The sequence below is a fragment of the Pelophylax lessonae genome (assembly GCF_965119305.1).
Source record: "Pelophylax lessonae genome assembly, chromosome: 12".
In the NCBI taxonomy this organism is placed as follows: domain Eukaryota; kingdom Metazoa; phylum Chordata; class Amphibia; order Anura; family Ranidae; genus Pelophylax; species Pelophylax lessonae.
In genome coordinates this window covers 51710333-51737711 of record NC_138779.1, presented here as the reverse complement: position 1 = coordinate 51737711, position 27379 = coordinate 51710333, and the positions used below count along the sequence as shown (strand labels likewise).

General features: G+C 44.0%; 1 protein-coding gene across 1 annotated transcript in view; it reads left to right on the top strand.

Annotated features, from left to right (window-relative positions):
* Positions 1-27072, top strand: part of LOC309568856 (CMP-N-acetylneuraminate-beta-galactosamide-alpha-2,3-sialyltransferase 4-like) — a gene marked incomplete at both ends in the record, with an annotated part of 117557 nt that extends 90485 nt beyond the window's left edge. The window contains one exon of the mRNA XM_082274641.1: positions 26986-27072. Coding sequence (XP_082130767.1) covers positions 26986-27072 — 87 coding nt within the window. The remainder of the gene's footprint in view (positions 1-26985) is intronic.
* Positions 27073-27379: the final 307 nt, after the last annotated feature.

Below are 27379 nucleotides of genomic sequence, written 5' to 3'. Positions count from 1 at the left end.
GTGGAAAATTATAAGAAAAAAAAATATAGAGAAAAGTCAACCATTGAAAAAGTAAAGTTGTAGAAATTTCACTTACATATTGCCAAAACACAAACCAGGTACCGGCTCCCTCTCTCCCACAGATGACATGTCGAGACACCGGCCTTTTAAGCCTCCCACTCGGCCGGGTCTGACATAGCCGGCCGAGTGCAGACACAGCTCAGCACCAGTGCGCATGGGCCCACCTGTGGACTTAAAGATCAGGTGGACACGAAGACTTTTGTGGATGCTGCCTTGGCGCCTACTGCTTAAACATCATTTGGGTGAGTTTTATAAAGAGATGAATGCATCGATTGCCAACACACCAATATTTAGATACAGTACTGTTATATTGGATTTCCTCTTTTTTTTTTTATTTAATCTGTGAATAATAGATTTAGGATGGATTACTGCGATTACTAAGAAAGAAGAAAAGAGGCTGCAGGCACTCCAATACAACAATATTGTTACTAACTTATATAATCCTTATATGTGCCACGCTCAAATTAAAGTCAGATTCCTCCACTTCTATAACAATTAAAGTGGTTGTATAACCCTGTAACACAAAGGCATAATGAGCCAATATGCATCGCATACTAGCTCATTATGAAATACCTTAGAACGAAGCCCCGTCAAGGTCATCTGGACAACGCTGAGGGAGCCGACATGCTCCCTCTGCGTCTCTTCCTGGTTCGGCAGCTCCAGCGCTGTGAGTGGCATGCGCGCGGGAGTTTCACTTTCCGGCAAGGAGCTCTGAAGGTCCGCCGGACCTTCAGAGCGTATGCGTCACAGACGTCAGTGGCGGCATGCAGGTTTAATATCTCCTAAACCGTGCAGGTTTAGGAGATATTAATTGTACCTACAGGTAAGCCTTATTATAGGCTCACCAGTAGGTAAAAGTCATATAGCGGAGTATACTACCGCTTTAAAGTGTAACCACTTAAAAAGTGCTGGGTGCATATAGTGTAAACATCAAACGAATATGATAAGTGTCATCGCATAATAGGAAACAGATCTCCCAATGCATAAACTTATACTAATCCTGAAATAGAAATCACCCTTTTACATTTAAAGATAATAGGTTAGTAAACAGAATAGAAAAGTGCTTGATGCATATTGTGCAAAAAATATTAAAGTGCAAAATCATCGAGGATCTGAGTAATAATGTCCTATCCAATGTGGGGGTCACTGTTCCTCCTCAATGAATATTGACCACCTCCTCAATTTGGAGACGGCTCACACAAAAACAGTATAAATGTGGTGTTCCACTAAAAGAAATTAAAAGCTTATTGTAAAGTGCAATTAAAAAGTCCACTTAATGAAAAAAAGATATCCAAAGAGTGAAAATATTGATCTCCTAGTGTATATCCACCAAATACACCAAGTGTAATTCCAGTGAAAGAGCAGTGTAGCTGCCACCACAATAGACTCAGGAGTGCTTACCGGAACATGTGGACTCTTTTTGCCTCTGGCACAGAGTCCTGCAAGCAATAGGTTAAAGGTCTCGTAGAAAACGGCCATCACTGATAACCTTCTCCTCTTGTAGACCAATTTACTTAGATATGCGTCCTTTCCCCAGGACCCAGGTACTCAGAAAACAAAAGAAAGCCTCCACATGGTGTAATAACACATGGATAAGTATATTTATAAAAAGTAGAAAACTTACATTGTAGAAGATGAATACCGGCAATGCATAGTGATCACAATCAGTTGGTACAAGCGCAATAGGGTGGTAGGTTCACTGTAACCCTTAACCCGACGTATGTTTCGTCTCCAAAGACTTCGTCTGGGGTATGAATAGCTCTCTAACTTTGCGCTTATATATATTGTCTTCAATAATATCTAATCACCCTTAATTGATTATAACCTTGAGGGAACATCAATCCACGTGGTAATCTCGGCTTGTGTTCCATACCTTACTTTGGAACACAATGTGTATCAATGTGAGTTTAAATGGATAGTCAAACTCATATTCAGATTGAGGCTGGTCTAATCTAATGTTAAAAATTACTCCAGATCTATATATAGAACGTGAGTATACCTATTATACCTAATTGGCAGACAAGTAGATACGTGAGAAGGGAAATCTAAAAATTATTCTTCTCACACACACACATATATATATATATATATATATATATATATATATATATATATATATTTAAATTAATCATTATATATAGCTAACCAAACTTCGTTTTCAAAACAAGGGGCAGATGTCCGTTGTAAAAGCATAACCAACTAGGATCATCTAGCCGATCAGACCAAGCCTCATTATCAAAACGAGGCGGGGGACGTTTATCACAAAGATCAGAAAAGCACAAATGTATTGAACGGCTTAATGGATGACTTCAGAGTCTCAACTCTAAAACGAGGCTAATCATCCCTGGGCATATAGTCACTTCCGCATTCTCAGACAAAAACTTGTCAGCACTACCTGACGGATTCAAGCCTCGTTTTCAAACAAAGACCTGATCGGCAAACAGAAACTCATGGGGATACAACACTATGGCCTCTTTCACACGGGCGTTCCGTATGTCTGTATATCACCCCATCTGTTTGCGGGTTATATACGTACATAATACATGTCAATGGGATTGCAGATGTCAGCAGATGAACATCCGCTGACATCCGTTTTGCGTCCTTTCCGTTTTTTAAATAGAAGAAAGATAGGGTTCTGTTCCGTTCCAAAAAACGGAACAGAACCCTATCTTTCTTCCATTTAAAAAACGGAAAGGACGCAAAATCGGATGTCAGCGGTGCCATCCGCAATCTCATAGACATACATTATGTTCGTATATCATCCACAAACGGATGGGATGACATGCGGACATACTGACCGGATGACACAAGTGTCACCCGTGTCCGTAAAAAAAAAAAAAAGTGACTGAACAGACGACAAAAACGGAGTGCCGTGTGAAAGAGGCCTTTCACATAAGACATAAGTCCACCCCTCTCCAAAATAAAAATAAAATGAAATTAAAATTGAAATGAAAATGACAAAGATAGATCTATGGAAAACTTTATAAAATGTTACAATTTTGTTATATGTGAATTGAAGTATCCTCAAGGTTCACATACAACGAAAACTCATAAAATTAAATATCCTAACATCCATAAAACAAAATATAAATATAAACCTGATTAAGTAAAAAGGTAAAATTACAAAAAAACTTATTTAAGACTTGTTTATAAAGGAATTGATATCCCATTCTATATTCATCCCATGGGGCCAATAAGATTTCATTTCATAAATCCAATAGGTTTCTAATTAGGATACACCCCTCACTGTAGGACCTCCTCTCCGTGAGGCAACATAATTGTCAGTAATTTGGAACAGTGTACCTGAAGGGTCTTTACTGTGGCAATGAAGGTAGTGTTTGGGGACACTACCCTTACTGAGAACAGACGAATAGTAAATACGAGCGTTCAGAATGTTCCAATGTCTACTCAAAATATGTTTAACCTGTCGATGTTTAATAGAAAATGAAGTAAAGAATGACCATTTAAATTGGTCATCACTCATCGGAAGGCCTTTATCCTCTAATAGGCTTTTTCGATCGATATTGGACACTCTTAGAATATACTCATCAACTGCTGCACCACTATATCCTTTTCCCAAGAATCTTTGTTTGAGGATCTGAGCTTGTTGAGTAAAATTAGAAAAGCTAGAGCAGTTTTGCTAACAGCCTCAACAGTTAGCTGTAGGGAACAGACTTATAATGGCAACTATCGGTTGAAATGTACCCATTTCTGTCGATGGGTTTAAAGTATGTTTTCATTCAATGTATGTCCCCTACGGCCTCAATCTCCAAATCAAGAAAATGGGCATTAACGGTGCTTGCCTCATATGACAACGAAATGCCTCTATCATTGTTATTCGGATGACACATAAAGTCGTCTAGGGATGCAAAGTCGCCACTCCATAGGAGGAGGGCGTCATCTATATACCTAGCCCACAGGACTAACTGAGGTCTCATCTGGGTATAAACGACGTCCTCCTCCCACTGAGCCATAAATAAGTTGGCCAAGCTAGGGGCGAACTTGGCACCCATCGCAACGCCCTTTCGTTGTATGAACAATTAATTCTCAAACCAAAAATAATTGGGATGAGTTGCAAAATCCAAAAGTTCCAAAATAAAATTTTGTTGTTTTTTGGTAGGGAGCCATCCTTGTCCAAAAAATATTTCACTGCCCTAGGTCCCAAATTATGCGGTATGCATGTATATAGTGCCACCACATCGGCTGTAACCAATATGCAACCTTCCTAAAAACATACATTTTCCAGCAACTGAATAGTTGCTTTAGTATCCTTCAAATACGAAGGTGTTTTTTTAACAATTGGCTGCAAATAAAAGTCGATATAGCGGCCTATACGGGATGTCACCGAATCTATTCCGCTAATTATCGGATGTCCCGGAGGGTTCTGTGAATCTTTATGTACCTTCCTAAGGTAATATATGCGGGAATCCTTGGGGCTACTGGTACTAAATAATACCTCTCCTTTTTATCTACAATTCCTTGGTCATATCCCTTAGTTATCAGTTTCACCAGTTCTCTTTTAAATCGAGAACAATATCATTTAGAAGTCTGTTCATTTCCTTTAAATAGTCCGATTTATCAAGGATAACAATCCCCCCGCCTTTGTCTACAGGGGATCACCAGATCCTTCCTATTACAGAGCTGTTTAAAGAGGTTGTAAACCAAAATGTATTTATTTTTTTACCCTGAAAGAGAAACACATAACGAGCTAGTATACATCACATACGAGCTCATTATGAAATACTTACCTTAGAACGAGCCCCCGCCGTGCAGCCCGCCTACCTCTATGACAGGCGACATGTTCAGTCGCCCATCTTCCGGGATCGCGGCATCCGGCCATCTGATTGGCCGGAGCCGCGGTGACGTCACTCCCGCGCACGCGCGCGGGAGCCAACGGTCACGGCACGGGGCTCTGAAGGAACGGCACGAGCGGCCGTTCCTTCAGAGCACATGCGCCAGTGACGTCACTGGCTGCATGTAAGGTAAATATCTCCTAAACGGTACATGTTTAGGAGATATTTACAGTACCTATAGGTAAGCTTTATCATAGGCTTACCTATAGGTACAAGTTGCAGAGGAGGGTTTACTTCCTCTTTAAGGCCCATTTTTCTGGTTTAATATTCTTTACTGGTTTTATCAAGAACAATACAGTATATGTAATATCAGGAATGAACAATAAAAGGTAACAAAATGTACAAAAAGAAAACAATGGAAAGTAAAATAACAGTTCAGGTTCAAGCTATTTGTATGTAATCACATCAATATTCTTATAGGCGTTGCTGCCATCAAGTGTCTAAAATATAGAAGTGCATGAAATTTCAGATTTGTAGTAGTCTATAAGCAGTGCTGTCATCTTGTCGTAAATGTTAGGCGTTACAGGTAGTTCTCAAGATAAGTTTAAGGCCCATTTTTAATTGAGGGGGTTCACATGTTCTCTTAACCGGTACATTTTCTAAATCTTTATAAACGAAATCCCTAAAAACATTAATAGATGGTGCAATAGGGCCAGGGGGAAAAAATAATGAAGGGTTACTAAGCCCCGAGTTTACTACCCCACTTGTATCATTCCTTATTGCAGGGGCTACAGGATTAGCCAGAATATGTCTCTGTATGTTGAGTTTCCGAATATATTTTTGTACATCGATAAATGTGTTGAATTTTTTCAACTTCTCAGAAGGAACAAATTTCAATCCTTTATCAAGGGTTAATTGTTCAGCAGGGGAGAGTACAGCCTGGCTAAGATTGAAAATGCCCTGACCGGTTACGTTCTTTTTCTTTTTGCTCTTAACTCTCCTTCCCCCTCTGGTACCTCTCTTTGTTCTCGATCCCCACTGTACCTTTGCATTTCCCTGAGAAAACCCCAATGTTGAGATTGGTTAGGATTATTCAGATTATAGTTATAAGGTGACCTATCAAAGCCATCCTCATATTTATTGGAATATTAATTCAGAAGTGACTATATGCCCGGTAATGATCAGCCTCGTTTTAGAGATGAGACTCGGTCATCCATTAAGCCGTTCAATACATTTGTGCTTTTCTGATCTTTGTGATAGATGTCCCCCACCTCGTTTTGATAACGAGGCTTGGTCTGATTGGCTAGATGTTCCTGGCTGGGTATGCTTTTACAACAGACGTCCGCCCCTCGTTTTGAAAACAAGGTTTGGTTAGCTATATATAATGATTCATTTTTATATATACATATATGAGAATAATTATTTTTAGATTTCCCTTCTCAGGTATCTTACTTGTCTGCCAATTAGGTATAATAGGTATACTCACGTTCTATATATAGATGTGGAGTAATTTTTAATAGGGCCCCTTTCACACACGGAGTCCATTCAGATCCGCTGGTCAGTTTTTTAGGCGGATCTGAACAGACGCCCCATGCTTCTCTATGGGGCATTGGATGTCAGCGGAGACATGCCCGCTGACATCCGATCCGATCCGTCAAAAACGGACGGATGGAAACCTTATTTTTCATCCATCTGGTGGATCGGATGAGAATGGACAGATGGTCCGTTCCCCTTCGATTCCTCCATAGAGAAGAATGAAGACCTGACAGCTGTGTCTCCACACACAGCGCGAAGACACAGCTGTAATTCGACTGCTCAGCAGGGGAGCGGCGGATCGATCCCCCGCTGAGAAAAACGTAATCTGCCTGACGGACTCCATGTATGAAAGGGGCCTAAAATATTAGACAAGCCTCACTCTGAATATGAGGTTTGGCTATCCATTCAAACACAAATTGATACACATTGTGTTCCAAAGCGAGGCGTGGAACACAAGCCGAGATAACCATGTGGATTGATGTTCCCTCAAGGTAATAATCAATTAAGTTTGATTAGATATTATTGAAGACAATATAAATAAGCGCAAAGGTAGAGAGTTACTCATACCCCAGACGAAGTCTTTGAAGACAAAATGTACGTCGGGTTAAGGGTGACAGTGAACCTACCACCCTATTGCGCTTGTACCAACTGATTGTGATCACTATGCATTGCCGATATTCATCTTCTACACTGTAAGTTTTCTACTTTTTATAAATACACTTATCCATGTGTTATTACACCATGAGGAGGCTTTTTTTTTTGTTTTCTGAGTACCTGGGTCCTGGGGAAAGGACGCAAATCCAGTGGCGGAGCTAGACTTTTAAAACAGGGGTGGCAAGATATTATTTTGGGGGGTCAATATACAAAGTGTCATTTAGTGTCAGATTTGTCCACCGCAATGTCGCAGTCCCTCTAATAATCGCTGATCGCTGCCATTACTAGTAAAAACAATTAAAAAATAAAAAGTTCCATAGTTTGTAGATGTAATAACTTTTTTGCAAACCAATCAAAATACACTTAGGATTTTTTACAAAAAAATATGTGGCAGAATAAATACATACAGGTGGCGGACAGAGCATGCGGACAGGATACAGATGGCAGACAGAGCATGCGGACAGGATACAGGTGGTGGTGATCAGAGGATACAGACAGGATACAGGTGGTGGTGGTCAGAGGATACAGACAGGATACAGGTGGTGGTGGTCAGAGGATACAGACAGGATACAGGTGGTGGTGGTCAGAGGATACAGACAGGATACAGGTGGTGGTGGTCAGAGGATACAGACAGGATACAGGTGGTGATCAGAGGATGCGGACAGGATACAGGAGATAGCAAGACAAAGATTGTGAACATCTGTGATTCTGTACATTCTCACCACTGCCATTCTTGTATGATAACTGCTGCCTATCACATCGATAGCAGCCAGCCAAGCAATGGATGCATGTTGCAGGCCAGGTGGTGGGACTCATTCTAAGTTAAAACTGGAATTTTTTATTTTTTTATATATACTAGAAATGGTGGTGATCAGCAACTTAGGGTCCTTTCACATGGTCCGCATCCGCTGACGGAGTCCGTTCTACTCAGTGGGGAACGATCCGCCGATCCCCGCTGAGCAGGCGGATGACCGCTCCATCTCCGCTCTGTGTGTGGAGACAGAGGTGTCAGATCCCTGCTGTCCTTTATGGGGGAATCGGATGAGAATGGACCGTCTGTCCATTCTCATCCGATCCCATCTGATCCGCTGGATGGATGGAAAATATGGTTTCCATCCGTCCGGATTTCACGGATAGGATCGGAAGCGGATAGAAGCGGGTGTCATCCGCTGCCCCTTAGGGATGCATGGAGCATCCAATCAGATCCACCTGAAAAACGTACAGGCGGATCTGATCAGATCATTCTTGTGAAAGGACCCTAATAGTGGGACTGTGATCGTGACACGGGCCTGACACTTTGTGGGAACTAACTGCCACATCACCAGTGACACTTATACAGTGATCAGTGATAATACTATACACTGTCACTGTATTAATGACTCCGGCTAAGAAGGGGTTAACATCTAGGGGCAATCAAGGGGCTAATTGTGTGCCTAACAATGTGTAACGTGTGCTGCTTTTTACTACAGATCGATTTGTTTATTTTCTCTGCTTTGCAGGGAAAAGAAAGAAAAAACAATCATTCCCTCTGTAAAGAGCCCTGTATTGATTGTCAACACAGAGCTCTGGGCTGTGATTTGACACAGCCGATCAGCAGGTCTCGGCCGTGAATCATTGGCTGAGATCTGTTGACAGTCTTTTGCTGTGTCAAATCACAGGGGAGTAGGTGGGTGGGGGCATGTGCCAGAAACCTTGAAACAGGCAGGGACGTACGCCTGTAGCTGCTACCCCATCACAGTACATATACTGCAACGGGTCAGCAAGTGGTTAATGGCCAATGATATTTGTAATATGCAGCATGAGGAGGTAATTCATTTCCACTGGTCATTGATGCATTAGTGACCCACCAGTGGCAGTAAATTAACCCCTTTGTGCTGCATTAGTGGCACCAATGTTAGTGTTAACACTGACACTGGTGCCACTAATGCAACAAATAGGGGTTAATTAACAGCCACTGGTCGGTCACTAATGCATCAATGACCAGTGGAAATGAATTACCTCCTCATGCTGCATATTACAAATATCATTAACAATGAACCTCCCCACAGCCTTAGTCTCTCTCTCCCCAAGCCCCCCCAATCCTAAGAGGTACCGTATTGCTTACTTGTGCCTTACTAACTTGGTTCCTCCTCGCGCTCCTCTGGCAGCCCTGGCAGCACACCCTTCTCCTCTCTCTCCCATCCCGCCGGCGCCGGCATCTCAGTGACATCACGTCAGGGGGGAGTGTCTTTGCTGACAGGGAAGGGGAAGGGCTCTGCTGTTCGAGGCTTGTGCCGAGTGCAGGAGCGCACTCGGCACATCGTTGCAGGCTTGCAGCTACATAGCGGATGGTGTGTAGTGTAGTCATCCACACACACACAGTGTACTCTGCGGACTGCGAGCACTTCACCTGCGCCCCCCCCCCTCCTCTAGTAAATGGTACTGCCCAGGGCGCTCCCCTGTGATTCCTCCGCTCCGCCTCCCTCCCACTGCCTACCAGCTCTCCATCCGCCTCCCTCCGCAGCTCCCGTACGGCGATCCCCTGTGATTCCTCCGCTGCCATGCACCCACCCACCCAGGATCGGGGTGGCAACAGGGGTGGCAAGGACTTCTTCTGGGGTGGCAATTGCCACCCCAGCTAACCCTCTGGCTCCGCCACTGCGCATATCTGAGTGAATTGGTCTACCAGAGGAGAAGGTTATCGGTGATGGTCGTTTTCTACGAGACCTTTAACCTATTGCTTGCATGACTCTGTGCCAAAAGCATAAAGAGTCCACGTGTTCCGGTAAGCGCTCCTGAGTCTATTGTGGTGGCAGCTACACTGGTGGAGATTTACCTGCTCTTTCACTTGGAAATACACTTGGTGTATTTGGTAGACTTGGTGGATATACACTAGGAGATCAATATTTTCACTCTTTGGATATCTTTTTTCATTAAGTGGACTTTTTAATTGCACTTTACAATAAGCTTTTAATTTCTTTTGGTGGAACACCACATTTATACTGTTTTTGTGTGAGCCGTCTCCAAATTGAGGAGGTGGTCAATATTCATTGAGAGGTACAGTAACCCCCACATTGGATAGGACATTATTACTCAGCTCCTCAATGATTTTGCACTTTATTATTTTTTGCACAATATGCACCAAGCACTTTTCTATTCTGTTTACTAACCTATTATCTTTAAATGTAAAAGGGGGATTTCTATTTCAGGATTAATATAAGTTTATGCATTGGGAGATCTATGTTTCCTATTAGGCAATGATATATATCATATTCGTTTGATGTTTACACTATATGCACCCAGCACTTTTCTAAGTGGTTACACTTTAATTGTTATATAAGTGGGAGGAATATGACCTTATACATTTTGAGTGGGGCACACATAAGTATTATTTAATCTGTGAATGTCTTTAAAATTAGTATTCTTTGTTTGTTAGTCACTTGATGGCTGGTGCTTGTTTCAAAGTCCCCTGAAGAAGCCAACATAGGCGAAACATGTTGGGATGATTCGAAGCACCGCTTTTGCAAAAATGATACAAGTGCCTATATGTCCACTCTTAAGTTTGTATGTTAACGCCCTTCTATCTGTTGAGAAACTGTTATGGCGACTTTTGTTCTGTGCCATTGTTCTTTTAGATCAGTGTTTCTCAACCTTTTTTCAGTCAAGGCACCCTTTAAAATTTTGGACAGTCTCGAGGCACTCTCTTCCAAAATGTAAAAAACTATTCTAACAGTTTTTATATAATGCAGCAACATCCACATATAGGATACCCAAAGTTGGAGGTGATTTATTCTCCCAAAGCAAATACACTTTTACGCACTGGTGCTGAGGAAGAGGGGCACAACAAGGATGTTGTGGAGGCAACAGACATCCTCCATATTAAATGAGCACATCATTGGTTGTTAGGATGCCAGTGCCTAGAAAGTCATAATGGTGCACAATGAAAACCCGTGACTTTGTGTAACTAATAGGCAGGCTTGATCCATCTACTGGCTCGTATACAATTTTTGATTAATTTTTAGGCATTTTGCCAAGGCACCCCTGCAGAAACCTCAAGGCGCCCCAGGGTGCCTGGGCACCCTGGTTGAAAAAAATTGATTTTTATAAGATCTTACCGTAAAATCCTTTTCTCTTAAGCTCATTGACAGACGTAGTCCTCCTTGATTAATATCAACTCGGGTTATACTGCCCTCTACAGGAGTAGGACTAGACAGGAAAGAAAACGTTCTGGCCACACCTTAGGGGCAGTCCCAGAGGGTATATCCTCTCTCTCTCTGCTACAGCAAGTCAGTTATGTCACAAAGCAGTGTTTAGAGAATTTAACCCAACCCAACTCAAAAACAGAGGGCGGGTACTTCGTCTGTCAATGAGCTTAAGAGAAAAGGATTTTACGGTAAGATCTTACAAAAATCCATTTTTCTCTGTCGCTCATTGACAGACGTAGTCCTCCTTGATTAATATCAACTCGGGACGTCCCAAAGCAGTGCCACAAATGAGGGGTGGGATAACAGAAATCAAAATCCAATCTAAAAGGCCCAACCGGTGCCAACTAGAAGTTTTAAAGGCTCATCAATCAAAGGATGAGACTCAACTGAAAATCCAACGGAAAAAAACCCTCGAGGTAGACCACCGGTCTCCTCAAATTGCGGCCTGCAAAACCTTGCGGCCAAATGAGGCATCCGCCGTTGCCATCACATCAACTTTATAACATTTTGTAAAGGTATGCACCGACGACCAGGTAGCCGCCTTGCAAACCTGGACCACTGACGCCTGATAGCGGTAGGCCCAGGAAGCCAGGAAGTACTGAGCGCTCGAGTGGAGTGCACCTTAACAGGGAACGGAGGATTCCCGACCCTTAATAGAATAAGTCTGTACCACTGTCTGTCTAATCCATTTGGAGATAGTCGCGGCAGATGCAAGCAACCCCTTTCTGGGGCCATCCGTGATCACAAAAAGTGAATCCGTTTTACGGAATGATTCCGTAGTCTTCAGGTATACCCTGATTGCCCGAACTACATCCAAGGAATGCAACGCACATTCCCGAGGATAGAAACATAGAATGTGTCGGCAGATAAGAACCATTTGGCCCATCTAGTCTGCCCAATATATCTGAATCCTATGAATAGTCCCTGGCCCTATCTTATATGAAGGATAGCCTTATGCCTATCCCATGCATGCTTAAACTCCTTCACTGTGTTTGCAGCTACCACTTCTGCAGGAAGGTTATTCCATGCATCCACTACTCGCTCAGTAAAGTAATACTTCCTCATATTACTTTTAAACCTTTGCCCCTCTAATTTAAAACTGTGTCCTCTTGTGGTAGTTTTTCTTCTTTTAAATATGCTCTCCTCCTTTACCGAGTTGATTCCCTTTATGTATTTAAAAGTTTCTATCATATCCCCTCTTTCTCTTCTTTCTTCCAAGCTATACATGTTAAGGTCCTTTAACCTTTCCTGGTAAGTTTTTTCCTGCAATCCATGTACTAGTTTAGTAGCTCTTCTCTGAACTCTCTCTAGAGTATCTATATCCTTCTGGAGATATGGCCTCCAGTACTGCGCACAATACTCCAAGTGAGGTCTCACCAGTGTTCTGTACAGCGGCATAAGCACTTCTCTCTTTCTACTGCTTATACCTCTCCCTATACATCCAAGCATTCTACTGGCATTTCGTGCTGCTCTATTACATTGTCTTCCCACCTTTAAGTCTTCTGAAATAATTACTCCTAAATCCCTTTCCTCAGATACTGAGGTCAGGACTGTGTCAAATATTCTATATTCTGCCCTTGGGTTTTTACGCCCCAGGTGCATTATCTTGCACTTATCCACATTAAATTTCAGTTGCCAGAGTTCTGACCATTCTTCTAGTTTTCCTAAATCCTTTTCCATTTGGCGTTTCCCTCCAGGAACATCAACCCTGTTACATATCTTTGTGTCATCAGCAAAAAGACAAACCTTACCATCGAGGCCTTTTGCAATATCACTTATGAAGATATTAAACAAAATTGGTCCCAGTACAGATCCCTGAGGTACCCCACTGGTAACATGACCTTGTTCTGAATGTTCTCCATTGACTACAACCCTCTGTTGTCTGTCACTCAGCCACTGCCTAATCCACTCAACAATATGGGAGTCCATGCTCAATGACTGCAGTTTATTGATAAGTCTTCTATGTGGGACAGTGTCAAAAGCCTTACTAAAATCTAGATATGCAATGTCTACTGCACCTCCACCGTCTATTATTTTAGTCACCCAGTCAAAAAAATCTATAAGATTTGTTTGACATGATCTCCCTGAAGTAAACCCATGTTGTTTTTCATCTTGCAATCCATGGGATTTAAGATGTTCCACAATCCTATCCTTTAATAGGGTTTCCATTAATTTGCCTACTATTGATGTCAGACTCACTGGTCTATAGTTGCTCGATTCCTCCCTACTACCTTTCTTGTGAATGGGCACAACATTTGCACAACAGGATGATTGGGCTTCGGACACAAGGAAGGTAGCACAATATCTTCATTCAGATGAAAATCTGAAACCACCTTAGGAAGAAAGGATGCTTCGGATGAAGAACTACCTTATCCCTATGAACCACTAGATATGGGGAATGGCATGATAATGCAGCCAGTTCTGACACCCTGCGTGCAGAAGTGTTAGCCACCAAGAAGGCCACCTTCTGGGATAATGTAAGCAAGGGAATCTCCCTGATATTTTCAAAGGGAGGTTTCTGCAGAACCGACAAAACCAAATTAAGATCCCAGGGCGGTAAGGGCGCGTGCACTGGCGAAGCCAAGTGCCGCATTCCCTGGATGAAATTCCGCACCAAGGAATGAGTAGCCAGCGGCTTCTGAAAGAAGATTGCTAACGCTGAAACCTGACCCTTGATGGTGCTCAAGGATAGTTTCTGCTCAACCCCCTTTTGCAGAAAAGCCAAAATTTGGGTCACCAAATAGGTACGTGGGGGAAATCCCAAAGATTCACACCACGCAATATAAGTCTTCCATGTGCGATAATAGACTTTGCTGGAAGTCGCTTTCCTTCCTTTAATTAGAGTAGGAATAACTGAAGCTGACAATCCTCTGTCCTTCAGTACCTGGGTCTCAATGGCCAGGCCGTTAAAACCAGCGACTGTAAAGCACGATGGAAGATCGGTCCTTGAGACCTCAGATTCTCCCTGAGAAGAAGTCTCCCTGGAGCGTCCGCGACTAGCCTGCCCAAGTCGGCGTACCCGGCTTGACGAGGCCAGCCCGAAATTTCCAGGATAACTGGAGTTCCCTCCACCTCTATCCTGCGGAGAAATCTCAGCAGCAACTTGAGAGGGGGGGAAGACATATAATAGCTGATACTGCCCCTACGGGGCGTTCAGCACGTCTGCTGCGTCCGCTAGAGGATCGCGGGCGCGAGTTACCAACCTCCGCGCCTTCCTGTTGAGCCGATATGCCAACAGATCCACTTCCGGGAAGCCCTACTGAAGACACAGCTTGTAAAATCCTTGGTGATCGACCTAAGTCCTCACTATGACATTGTCTGACTGGTCCAGGCAATCAGACCAAGTCTGATCACTCAGTTCCCACACATTTATCAGAAACTTGATTCCTATCGGAAGTGATGACTTTTCCTGGCTGAGCTTTAGAGACCGGAGTCACCGGACCAGAGACTCCCTGGTCCGCTCGCTCAACCGGATCCGATTCCTGGAGGGAACTGGGAATGATCTTTGGAAAAGGTAAAGAAAACGTTCTGCTCAAGGAAAGGGAACTACCGCTCCTTGTAGCATATAAATGTTGGAAGGGAAGAATTGCACCGGTAGAAGTGATCGACACTCGATCTTGTATCCCGATCGTATGATCTCCTGAACCCTTTAGTCCGGGATTCAGGAAAGCCCTGGATCTGAACACCGGTGAAGACATCCCCCCCACCCCTGAGCTGGGTGGGGGCGCACCTTCAGGCTGTATTAGCCTTATCTTCAGGTTTGGCTGAGTCGGCCTTTTGTTTACCCGACCAGCGCCTTTTGAAACCTCCTGAAGGGGCTTTGCCCTTCACGCTTGCCCCAGCGGAGCGAACAAACCTTTTATGAGCGGAAAAGAAAGGTCCTCGCCTGTTACGAGGTCCTTTAGCTTTAGCAGTCTGCGGCAAAAAAGTGCTCTTACCCCCAGTGACATCCTTTATGATCTCATCTAGGGTGGCCCCAAACAGTCGATCCCCCTGAAAAGGGAGATTCGCCAAAGCTTTCTTGGAACCTTGATCCGCCGCCCAACATTTTAACCACAACACACGTCTGAGGACTACTGCTGACATGGATGCATGTGCTAACAAGGGAGTGGCATCCAGGGCTGCGTCACATACGAACTGTAGTCCTTGTATAATTTGCTCCATCAAATCAGACGCTGCCTTGGGGATACTTCTCCCCTTTAAGTCATGGCGTAACAATTTCGCCCATTCTGTCAATGTTTGTGAAACTAAACCAATGGCAACCACCGGTCTAAAGGTTGACCCTATCAGGGAAAAGATTCCGCTTCCACCTTTCGATCCACCGGATCCTTAAAGGACGGGGCGTCCTCCAACGGGATAACAGTGGCTTTATTTAGTCTGGAAATCGGTGGATCCACCATTGGTGGTACCGTTCCATTTTTTAATGAGGGATTCCTCAAACGGATAGCGTCTAGCAATGCGTTTGGAAACCGTAAAGATTTGTTTCGGATGATCCCATTCTTCTTTAATCTTACTACCAAAACATTTGGGTAAGGGAAACACCTTCGCCATCTTGGTACGCTTGCTAGTACCAAAAGGAATTTCCATCTCTGCCGGTGTAACCTCAAGTCTTAAGGTTTCCCGGACGGACACAACTAGTGCGTCCACCAATGCTTCTTCTTGTGTTATGGCGGAGGTAGAACCGTCCTCCTCACTATCCGAGGGAACATTACCTGAGACAACAGCCCTTGCAGAGGGACCTGCAGCTGCAATGACCATCTCAGAATCTGAATCTGAAGTATCAGATGAAAATAGGGGTAGGCGGGGGTCGCTTTCTTGACCCCCGTCCCTGATAGGCCATCTCCACCCGGGATACCAAAGACTCCAAAACTGCTGTAAATGCATCCATACTCTGTGAGACACTGGAGGGTCCTGCAGCCACCTCGAGGGGATCAGGTGGGGATACATGTGCGGCAGGGTCCATGATTATGCAAGACACTTGCCGGCAAAAAAATAATTGCAATCAAAAAAAAAATAAAACTTTTTTTTTTTTTTCTTTTAGTCCCCCAGCGCAGTAGCGCCCCTCAGTGTTACCTGCTTTTGGACCCCTACAGAGAGAGAGAGAGAGACCCCAAGGCTCACCACTTGATGCTCAGAAGTTTCAATACAACCTGTTCCAGCACTGTCTGTTACAGACAGGAAGTCTTTGCTTTCCCGGGTAAAAGGAGGCGGCTCCGCCCCTTTACATGCCTCCCGGCGCCTCCCCATAGCTCCTCGAGGTGTTTGGTCACCTCAAACATGGCCGCCCCCATGCTAGACACGCGAAGCTACACCAAAATGGTGGCCTCGTGCGATCTGCAGGAAAATGGCGGCGGCCTGTGTAGGATAGCGGCGGCTTGCAAGCTAGCAGCGGCCTGCGGGAGTGTGTGCTCGGCCTGTGCGGCCTGCGGGAGGTGTCCTCGGCCTGTGCGGCCTGCGGGAGTGTGCGCTCAGCCTGTGCGGCCTGCGGGAGGCTGTGCGGCCTGTGGAAGTGACCGGCTCTCTGGAGGGATGGCGACCTGCGGATGCAGTAACTCAGGCATAGGCATCGGCCTGTATACACACTGTGACAGGTAGGATACCTCTATACCGCAATAGTAATGCCTTTTAGCAGTCTGCCACTGACTTCAGTCACGCTTACACTCATATAGTGACTTTAGATAGTCAGCTCCCAAACCAAGCCTCCTGGTTTCTTGTCCACAAAATCACACTCAAATTGGGGGATCTGTGTGTTATAGGATAGAGGGGGGACCCAGAAACTGAGTGTCCGACCATCCCAGAGAGGGGCCCCTCGTCCACCAACAAACCCGACAGGGGGAGAGGGGGAACATTCTACTCACCATACCGGAACCAGGCGGGCGCCAACTCCTGACAGAACCCCTCTCCACCGGGGTGGGGGGGCTGTCGACCAATATGGACGCCGTGACTCAGTTTGCAACTGGTCATTGGCGTCCAGGCGAGACGTTTAACTCGCAGGGTCAGTCCCCATCCAGTGGGACTATGTCGCGGCCGACCCAGCGCGGAGCTATGGCCTGCACGCACTCGTAGGCTGAACTGGGGTGACCACTGGATCTCAACATCCAGCCCGTCGCCCAGTTTTCAGCGTACTTGCTTGAAGATCTCACAGGAACACTGGAGAAGAAAAGCTGCCTAAAAAAAAGTATTTCTAAAAAAATCTTTGCCAGGACCGAAGATCCTAGCAAGGAATCTAGGTCCTTACTCCTAACTAGACAGAAAAAAACTGACTTGCTGTAGCAGAGAGAGAGAGAGGATATACCCTCTGGGACTGCCCCTAAGGTGTGGCCAGAACGTTTTCTTTCCTGTCTAGTCCTACTCCTGTAGAGGGCAGTATAACCCGAGTTGATATTAATCAAGGAGGACTACGTCTGTCAATGAGCGACAGAGAAAGCCTGTTTTAGATGATATGTTTTATTCAAACACCAATAAAAAGTTTTGTATTTTTGCTAGCTGCTTTGTCACCATTGTGTAGTGAAGTAGAAGCTGCAACAAAAGCGCACAGCAGGGGGCATATTATCCCACACTAGTGTCACATACATGTTGGGGGCTGTTAATAACCTATCATGGAAGGCTGTATGTTACACCCTTTACATTTTTTATCTATATCTTTCACTATCTGTAAATAGATCAACTGCCTGAGCGGCTATGTTTGATGTATATGTATTCTGAATGCAATGCTGGATAGAGACACTGTGTCAATGATTTTAACTGAAATTTATCTAATAAAATATATTTTTATATATACTCTTTCTATATGTTTACATACCTAAGGTACCTAGAAAATCCTGCTTTGTCCCTTCTCTGGGGAGATACGATTGGGGAATCATCTCCCCTTTTTCCCATGTTAAAATAATTTTGGGATGTTGGTACCAGTATTTGTAGTATACCTCATGGGCTCTCTTTATTCAATTTGTTGGAAGCCAGGATGTCTACATCTGGTTTTCCCTACCCTTGGCAGAGTTTGAAATATCTCTGGGTGCAGAGACCACTTTCCTGGGTCTAGGCATTAATGATACAGCTTCCTTGCACCTGTGATCTGCCATTGCTAAGGGGGTGGATCCCTTACAAGATGGCAGCAGGAGTGCAGCAATGTGATGTGTATATTGGCAGAAAAGGCATATATTTTTGGCAGAAAAGGTGGACGGAAACTAATCTTTTGGGAAGCATGGTGCAGTTACCTCATTCTCCTGAGACTTAAGCTGGCCATATATGGTTTGTTTTATTATGTTCAGCCACCAGACTGATTCCTCCATCCACATAAACAAGGTGGATGGAGAAATTCCCCAAGCTGCAACATGCAACATTACATTCTAACAGCAGGAGTCTCCTCTGTCAGAGTATACTGATCGGTGGCTGCAGACAATCCACTGACCAAAATTTTATCCCAACAATTCCCTTAGACAGAAGTTGATTGTTAACGGCCACACATGAATCGACTTTCAATCTGTTGAGCAATATCAATACGAAAAACCAATATTTATTATATACAGCTTACCAATTCTTCAATGTGATGGCTGCATTCATTTTCTTTTTTAGGCTTGATTTCTTCTATTTTTACCTGGTGATCCAGCCAGTAAGTCCGTTTTCAACAGAACAAGCTGTCCTGCTGATGTAGCAGTTAAATGGTTGAGACAAGCCATTTAACACTGACAAGGATCTTTAAAATGATCAGCTTTTATTTATGTAAAATGTTTATCCTAAAAAAAAATGCTGTTGTAACGGCTTGTAAAGTGTTAGCTGGAGTATACTAGTGTATTTTAATCTGCTAGCACATCCAACACTCACCTCCACCCAGACTGACCAGGCTGCTGTCCAAAGGTGTCTCTGTGCATCCTGAGTGTAGGCACGCAAATACAGGAGGTGTGTTACTGGCCAGATCACTAGGTAAAAACAGAAGGGAGAAAGCTTAAAAAAGAAAACCAATGCAGCCACCACAATTCATGACTGGTAAGCTGCAATATACTAAATAGCAGGAGAAATGCACTATGAGTGGCAGGGGCTACTCTGATGAAGTGAATACATACCCAAATCCTCTGCATATAAAACTGCATAATGTGCTACACACTGAGAATAGTGTTAATAAAATCCAGGAAGCGATGCCAACATACAGGAAACCCTGTTTTACTGTACTTTATCCCTGATGCTGGCCCTACTAGGAGGTCCGTTCTGACAGGCATTCCCTTGAAGGGGTCTTTAAGGTCTGAGATCCACAGAGATGGCAGTGAACTGCAAACGTTGCACAATGTGGATCCAGTGCAAAAAGCAACATTAAAGCCTGGCCCCGCACAGTGGGGTCCAGACATGGTCTCCAAGGTACAGACTGAAAGTAACTGATCCAGAAATTGCTGGATAGCCAAGGGCAATAAACAAGCAAAAAACAACAGCAAAAATACTTCTCCAGAGAAGAGCAGGTCCATCACCTAATGACCCTAGCAGAAAAAAAAACAAAAACTGGAGAGTCTCAGAGTGAGTGGGGTTACCTGGTGCACTCTAGTGGCAGCTCTAGAAAGTATTTTGCCAGTGTCCAATCACCTAAACTTTTAGTGACAGTCATCTTCATCTCTAACTTACTAGTGTATATGGACATGTACACTGGAGGAATGTGTACAATATCCCCGCTCTCCTGACATTACACTTGGTTATGTGATGAACTTTACAAGCTGTTGAAAAGCATAGGAAGATGCATAGAGGCTTTAACCATTGAATGACTGTCACTACATATTCCTGGAATCACTATCTCCTGTTAGTACTTGAAGACAGTAACAGGCAGTGACAGGTAACCCCAAACCCTCCACTACACTTGAAAGTATTCAACATGCCGAAATCTGCATTTTTGAATACTGGTAGTTTTTTTAAATCATCGTACTTTACAGCCACGTAAACCGGAAGGGACATTGCTTCTGGTTTACATGACCGGAGACCCAAAACAAAGCCAGCGGACGTACCGGCTGGTTGCTCGGTGGGACAGGAGACCCGGGCAGAGCCGTGGCTGGAGGGGGGGGGGGATGTCCCCTCCCGCTCGCTGGGGTAACGACCAAGCGGCTGCTGAGCCACATTGGCTACTATAATCTGAAAAACAGTAATGGGTTGATGCCTGCAGCTGCAGGCATCATCCCTTTACAACCACTTCTGCAAGCCGATGTACAGGTAGGTCAGTTTGCGGGAAGTGGTTAAAGCGCCTATTGCTTCAACATTATTTTTTGATGTGTTTTGATGCTTTTGGTAAAGCTTCAGTGATGCTTTTTTGAAGTTTTATTGAAGCTTGGCAAATGTCCTGTGTGTGTTGATGTTGATTTAAAGGGACCCAGTAGAAACCCAGCTCAGTAGTATCCCCACTCAGCAGATCCCCAGCTCATTCATACTAGTGTTCAGCAGATCCCCAGCTCATTGGTACCCTCGTTTAGCAGATCCCCAGCTCATTAGTACTCTCGTTCAGCAGATCCCATGCTCAGTATTACCCCCAGCTCTGGTAATGCCCCCGCTCAGTAGTAATCCCTAGCTCTGCTGATCCCCCACTCAGTAGTAACTCCCAGCTCTGCTGATCTTCCACTCAGTAGTAACCCCCAGTTCTGCTGATAACCCACTCCGTAGCAACCCCCAGCTCTGCTGATCCTCCCCTCTCTCTCTGGTTCCCACTCACCTACCACTATATTTCTTGCATTCTGCACACCACATGTGACATTGCTAGCTTCTGCTACTGTCCCCCAGCTGATCCTCTGTGGCTCACTCCCATCTCTCCACTCCCCACTCACCTTCCACTATAGTGTTCCCATGTTGCACACCACTTGTGCCGTCTGCTAGTTGCTCTGCTCCAATCCAGACCCCGCTCACCCTACTGCTCAAAATTCACACACTCACAACACAAAACTCACACTTCCAAAATATTTACACGTGAACTAGAAGTGATTGCTGATGATGTATTTCTGGTTTGATTGCTGTTTTACCAGTGCATTCTGGGATATCTCATACCTGAAATACCTCCAAAACAAAGCAAAGCTAAAACTGAATAAAAGCCTCTCAAAAGCTGCAGGTACTTTAGGTGAGCTTTGTAATGGGCTTCTATGGAGGCTTTGAAACCATGGGGTATCATTTTTGAAGCGAGGTAAAGCAAAGCAAACACAACATATGAACAGGACTGTAAAGTAACCATTCTATTTAGTGACGTGCGCTTCAAAAAAACTTTTTCAATGCCACATTTTGAAGCAAGTGTAAACGAGTCCTAACTCATTAAAAATGTGTTTAATGTTATTAGCAAAAATTGGAGCATAAAGGGTAAAATTTGCAAAGAGGGAGAGGGTAAGAAACCCAACCAATAGTCGGTATAAAGTGCCCCCCAGATGTTATGCAGTATACAAAAAAATACAAATGTATTGGACTAATTCAGAAATCACATCAAACAATGTTAAAAATTGCTAACCCCCAACCTATCACCACAGTAACAACGTTGTTACAAATATCTAAAGGCCACCTCCACCCGGGACACAAATGCTTCCAGGACCGCTTAAATCGCAACGGTGGAAATTTGAGATCCGGAGGGCCCTGCGGCTTCGGTGAGGGGGTCAGGTTTTTTTTTTTTGTATTAGAAAAAGATGAACCAGCGCTTGAGATATGACGGAATAAGCAGCAAGCAAAGGAGTGTAAAATATACGTACACTAAAATACAGAATAAAAAAGAGGTTGCAGCGCTCATAACATACATATTAAAATGCAATAGTAGTATACATTATCCCAATATGGGGATTGTATATTATGTAATGAATGTTCATAAAAAGTTAATAATTGTATCCCGGTGCCAGTAATGAAAAACTGGGTATACAAGTGCTGCTGTGTCTACCACCAATAGATGAAATTCATACTGACCAGAGCCCGATGCTGTCTAAGTTATAAGACAGCTATAAGGTGTTTAGCAACAAGCCTCTTGATCCACGGACACCTGGACACTCAGCGACATCCGGATCCAGGAACACTCTCCAAAAAGTGCATCGCCTCAGCACATAACATGAGATTTTGAGATAAAAGGAAGAGGCTCATGGTGTAGTATGAAGTGGCGTTAAAATTTAATGAAAACATTTTTGTAACACTGACAACAATACGGTGTACATAAAAGTCTAAAATAAAACTTAAAATCAAACAGTATAAGGACTCCCATCAAAAGCCACCACTACAGGAAGGAGTGATGGCTGGACCTTAGGCGTTTGAGATAATAGCTCAAAGCTATTATGGGGACACTCATGCGTGCTCACTCCCGAGCCAGTTCTCTTCATCCATAAGATACAGTGAGCGCAGCTCAACCCTGCCCTCGCCTCACTGGCTGTGATTGGCAGCAGCGGGAGCCAATGGCGCCTGCTGCATCTCAGCCAGGGCCGATCCCAGGCGGGTGCTTAGGGTGCAGTGCGCCCAGGCGCCGCCTGGTGGGGGGCGCACTATCCTCTCCCGGCCGCAAGTCTCTCACTGCAGCCTCGGAGCTGCCTGCTATATCCTTGTAGTTGTGAGCTGAGGCAGGGGCGGACGTACAGGGGTCGTGGGAGTCGCCATGGCGACCGGGCCCCATGCTGCATGGGGCCCTAGATGGCCCACTGTATGCCTGGATAGGAGGAGAGGCAAGGACGGCTGAGATGGATCTCTTCGATCCTCAGCAGAACTGTCACACATAGGAAAGTGAAAGCAGTGTGTGCTGTGCTCTCTGCCTCCCCCTACAGTGCAATACCCGGCAGGAAGGAAGCAAAAGGTACAGCACTGAAGTTTTGTTTTTTTTAAAAGGCTTTCTCTATGTATTTGCATTTATATATGCATGTGTGTATGTATGTGTGTGTTTATATATGTGTATGTATTATGTGTCTGTTTTTATATACGTGTGTGTATGTGTGAATGTATATGTGCTTATATATGAGTGTGAATATGTGTGTATGCTTATATAGATGTGTGTGTGTGTGTGTATATGTGCTTATATATGACTATGAATATGTGTGTGTGTGTGTGTATGTGCATACATGTGTGTTTACATGCGTGTATGTATGCACATTCATTTTAATCCTGACCCCCTATATGTGTACAATTAGAAGTGTTTTTTTTTTCCAGCTTGTTCATAGTACTAGCAAGAAAATGCCATTCCTCTGAAAAGCGATCCATGCTCATATCGCTTTTCAGAGGCATTTGGCAGGCGGTTAAAAGGCATTATGTTGCCTCCTCACCGCCTGTTTTAACCCCCTAAATGCATCATCACTATGTTGCAAATGCCATTCACCTGGGGGTATACTTCCAGCCACAGCATGTCCACCCCCAGCTGCTGCTTCTGCAGCTACAGGGTGAACAGTTAGGGGGTGGTAAAAACACAGTTAAAGTGTGTGCTTTTTACCACCCCTCAACCTCACATGTGAACAAGCCCTTTTTTCATATCTGCGCAGCTGCGTGCTGCGTTTAGGCAGCAAAAAATAATTTCAGTGGGCCGCCCCACAGAAGCACCAGGAAAAAAATTCCCTGTCTATTTTTTTCTTTCCCAATGGTTGCTGCAGGGGACCTGTCAGGATGAAGCCTTTTCTGAATGGAGTGTCAGTGATCCATACTGATCACAGACTGTCTATTCATAACTGAAACATAGTAAACTGTGTTACAATGCTTCAGTATGTGAATGAATGGGAAGCTCTGTACATAGCTATTCCTATCCATTTATTCTGTGCAGCTGAGGCTTCAGAGAAGGAGATGGAAAGCTGTGTCTCAAAGGTGGAACATCAGAGGTCTGTTTAGACTCCTGATATTTCACCAAAGCCCCCCAACGGGGCTCCTAAAAAAATGTAAAAAAAAAAAAATATTTAAAAAATATTATATTGTAAAAAAAAATTAATAAAAATAATAAAACTACTGACACCAGTGGCAGAACTACGACACAAACATTGCACTTGCGACTGGCCCTGACATTCCGCCACTGGGCTGGGAGGGAAGGGCCCCATCCGGGGGTCAGGGGGGCCCTTCATGGTTTTTTGCATCGGGGCCCTGAAGGTTCTAGTTACGCCACTGAGCTGAGGGGAGGGGCGACAGTGGGGGAGGAAGACTGGACAGAGGGAGATGCCGGTGTTGTAAAATTTTGTCGGACCCGTGAAAAAAATCGGACCTCGTCGTCACTTCCGGTGACAGAGCATCACAAAACAGCTGATGGGAGTCGTCCGTGCGCATGCGCAGAAGACATTTTTCGAGGTTTGGCAAAATTAGAACAGAGAGCGGACAGCTGACTGAGAGGAGGTGGGGCTGAGGTGGGACGGAAGACACCGCCGCGTCATCTGCAGAGCTGAATAGAGGAGGCGGGACGGAGGTGCGGCCGTGTAATAAATGCAGGGCTTAAGCGACTCCTTCTGTTTTATTATCTTTAGTGATTATCGTATTATTTATCCTTAGGATTTCATCACATTTAGTATTTCTTATTTTGTATTATAGAAATACCCAACATATCATGCTTCAAAAATATGCAAGCTCGTGGAATGGCGACAAACATTGGTACTTAAAAAAACCCATTGGCAACGCTTTCAAAATTTCTACAGGTTACCAGTTTAGAGTTGCAGAAGAGGTCTAGGTCAAGAATTATTGCTCTCGCTCTAACAATCGTGGCGATACTGACATGTGTGGTTTGAACACAGTTTACATATGTGGGCGCGACTTGCATATGCGTTCGCTTCTGCGTGCGAGCTCGGAGAGATCGGTACTTGAGTTTTTTTTTCTTATGCATTTTACCTTTTATTTTTACACTGTCCCTTTAAAACCTTTTTGATCACTTTTATTCCTATTACAAGGAATGTAATATCGCTTTTAAAAGAAATAAGCAGGAGAGGTCCTCTTTAATGTGAGATCTGGTTTCAAAAAGACCTCAGATCTCACCACCACACTAAAAAGCAAATGAGAAAAAAAATCATTTATTTTCATTGTGGAAAAAAAAAAAAAAAAGGGCCCTTTAAGGCCATTAGGAGGAAGCCACGTATGACGTCCCTCCGGTTCTCGAGTCAAACTTGCCCTACCTCGACTTCCTGCCTAGGAGGGGAAAGGACCGGATCTCGTTTTGTCCGCTACCGACGGCTCTGCTAAGTGTGGAAAATGATTGGGAAGCAGTGTTAATTTTGGCAGCAAATTTCAATTTAGTTTTAGTCTTAGTCTTAGGACTAAAATGGAATTTTAGTTTTAGTCCCATTTTAGTCTTCTGCAAGTGTTTTAGTCGTATTTAGTCGACTAAAACGTCCTACATTTTAGTCGACTAAAACGTCCTACATTTTAGTCGACTAAAACGTCCTACATTTTAGTCGACTAAAACGTCCTACATTTTAGTCGACTAAAACGTCCTACATTTTAGTCGACTAAAACTCATTTTAGTCATCTAAATGGTCATGGTCAGGTCAGAGAGGAGGCCTGTAATGCTGCTGCCTGCAGTCAGTGCAGTGAGTGCACACAGTGCTGCTCAGAGTGCTGGATGGGGGCCTCAGGTTTAAGGGTGGTCTCTGATCTGACTCTGAACTGAAGTTGTTGAACAGGATGGGCCGGGCGGGCCTCAGCGGCATATATGCACGCACACAGTCCTGGATGGATGGCGGAATCGGATGCCAGTGGTGACTGGTGAGAGGTCTGAGGGGACTCAGGGAGGCAGTAATAGTTGGCCTGGCTGTTAACTCACAGTGGGTGCTCTGCTCTGGATGTGGTGGTGGCCGGGTGCCAGTGCTGTGTGATGAGTCGGGCCTGGCGCGTCTGGCTGTAGTGCTGCAGTGCTCTGGTGAGGTCAGGTGACTGGTCTTGAGTCGACTCTCTTGTAGTAGTCCACTCCTCACGTCGGACGTCACGGGGCACGCCACGCTAGACGCCACACAGGCGGAGCTTCGTGAAAACCGGAAGTTGGGTAAGCGTCCCTGCCTCACATTCTCGTTTAGTTTTCTTCGTTAACGAAAACGGATTTGATTTTCGTCATTTGACAAATACGTGCTATACTTTGTGTCTCGTTTTCGTCAGTGATGACGAAAGCGGTGACGAAAACGTTTTCATTGATGAAATTAACACTGCTGTAAACTCCATTGGCTCTAATGTCATTGCACATATTACCTGAATATATTACCAACATTAAATATTAGGGAAAAATATAAGAAAAGCCTTTTTCTTAATGGTTTAGTTTTCAGCAGCTTAGTAGATGCTCCTTACTTATGCGGTGGTGCAATACATGTTTAAATTTTAATGTGTTATTATTACATGCTCTGGATGGAATTGTGTTGCAGATATAGAAATGGCCAGCAGAGGAGTGTTAATTTTGATGATGTCAATTTTTTATTTAGTTTTAGTCTTATGACTAAAATGCCATTTTAGTTTTAGTCGTATTTTAGTCTTAAGACTAAAATGCCATTTTGGTTTTAGTCGCATTTTAGTCATCTGAATTGTTTTAGTTTTAGTCGTATTTTAGTCGACTAAAATTGTGTTAATTTAGTCAAGGAAAATGTTTTAGTCGACGAAATTAACATTGTTGGGAAGTCCGCCACTGGGACCACTTTTATGTGAAAGAGGACCCCGCCCTGTAAAAAAAATACAGAGGTTATGGCAGCTACGTCAAAGTACCAATGTAAAACTGCGGCGGGCGGTCCGTATGTGGTTAATGTTTTGAAGTTGAAGCACGTGTAAATGAGCCCTTAAAACAATCCACATCTCTACTTTTCTTTGCTCAAGCTTTTACAAGTCATTTGATATAGATATTTTTTGTGTTTCAGAAATCTTCACACAAAATACCCCTGGAAGCAATCGCAATAAGAGCCCTTCTGCAGCAAAATGTCATTCAAAATCTGACCTACTTCTGAAGAATGAATGCTAGAAGAGCAGGATTCGGAATTGTTTAAGACTGAACAGCGCCCAGAACCAGTGAACATGACTACAAAGACTGAACTTGCAAAAAAGGACAAGACATAATTTAAAAATGGCTAAGAGGTGCATGTGGCAAGGTGCAAACAGGCTGCACGTCTTCTCTTTTTGTTATTGATATCCAACAAGCTTTAATGCAAGTAGTTCAAACTCATAATGTTAGGCTGTGTTATATCACTCATTGCCAGGCGACCGGCGATTTCCAATAGGTGTTTAGTCTAGGGTGACCTGATGTCCCCGGTTTCG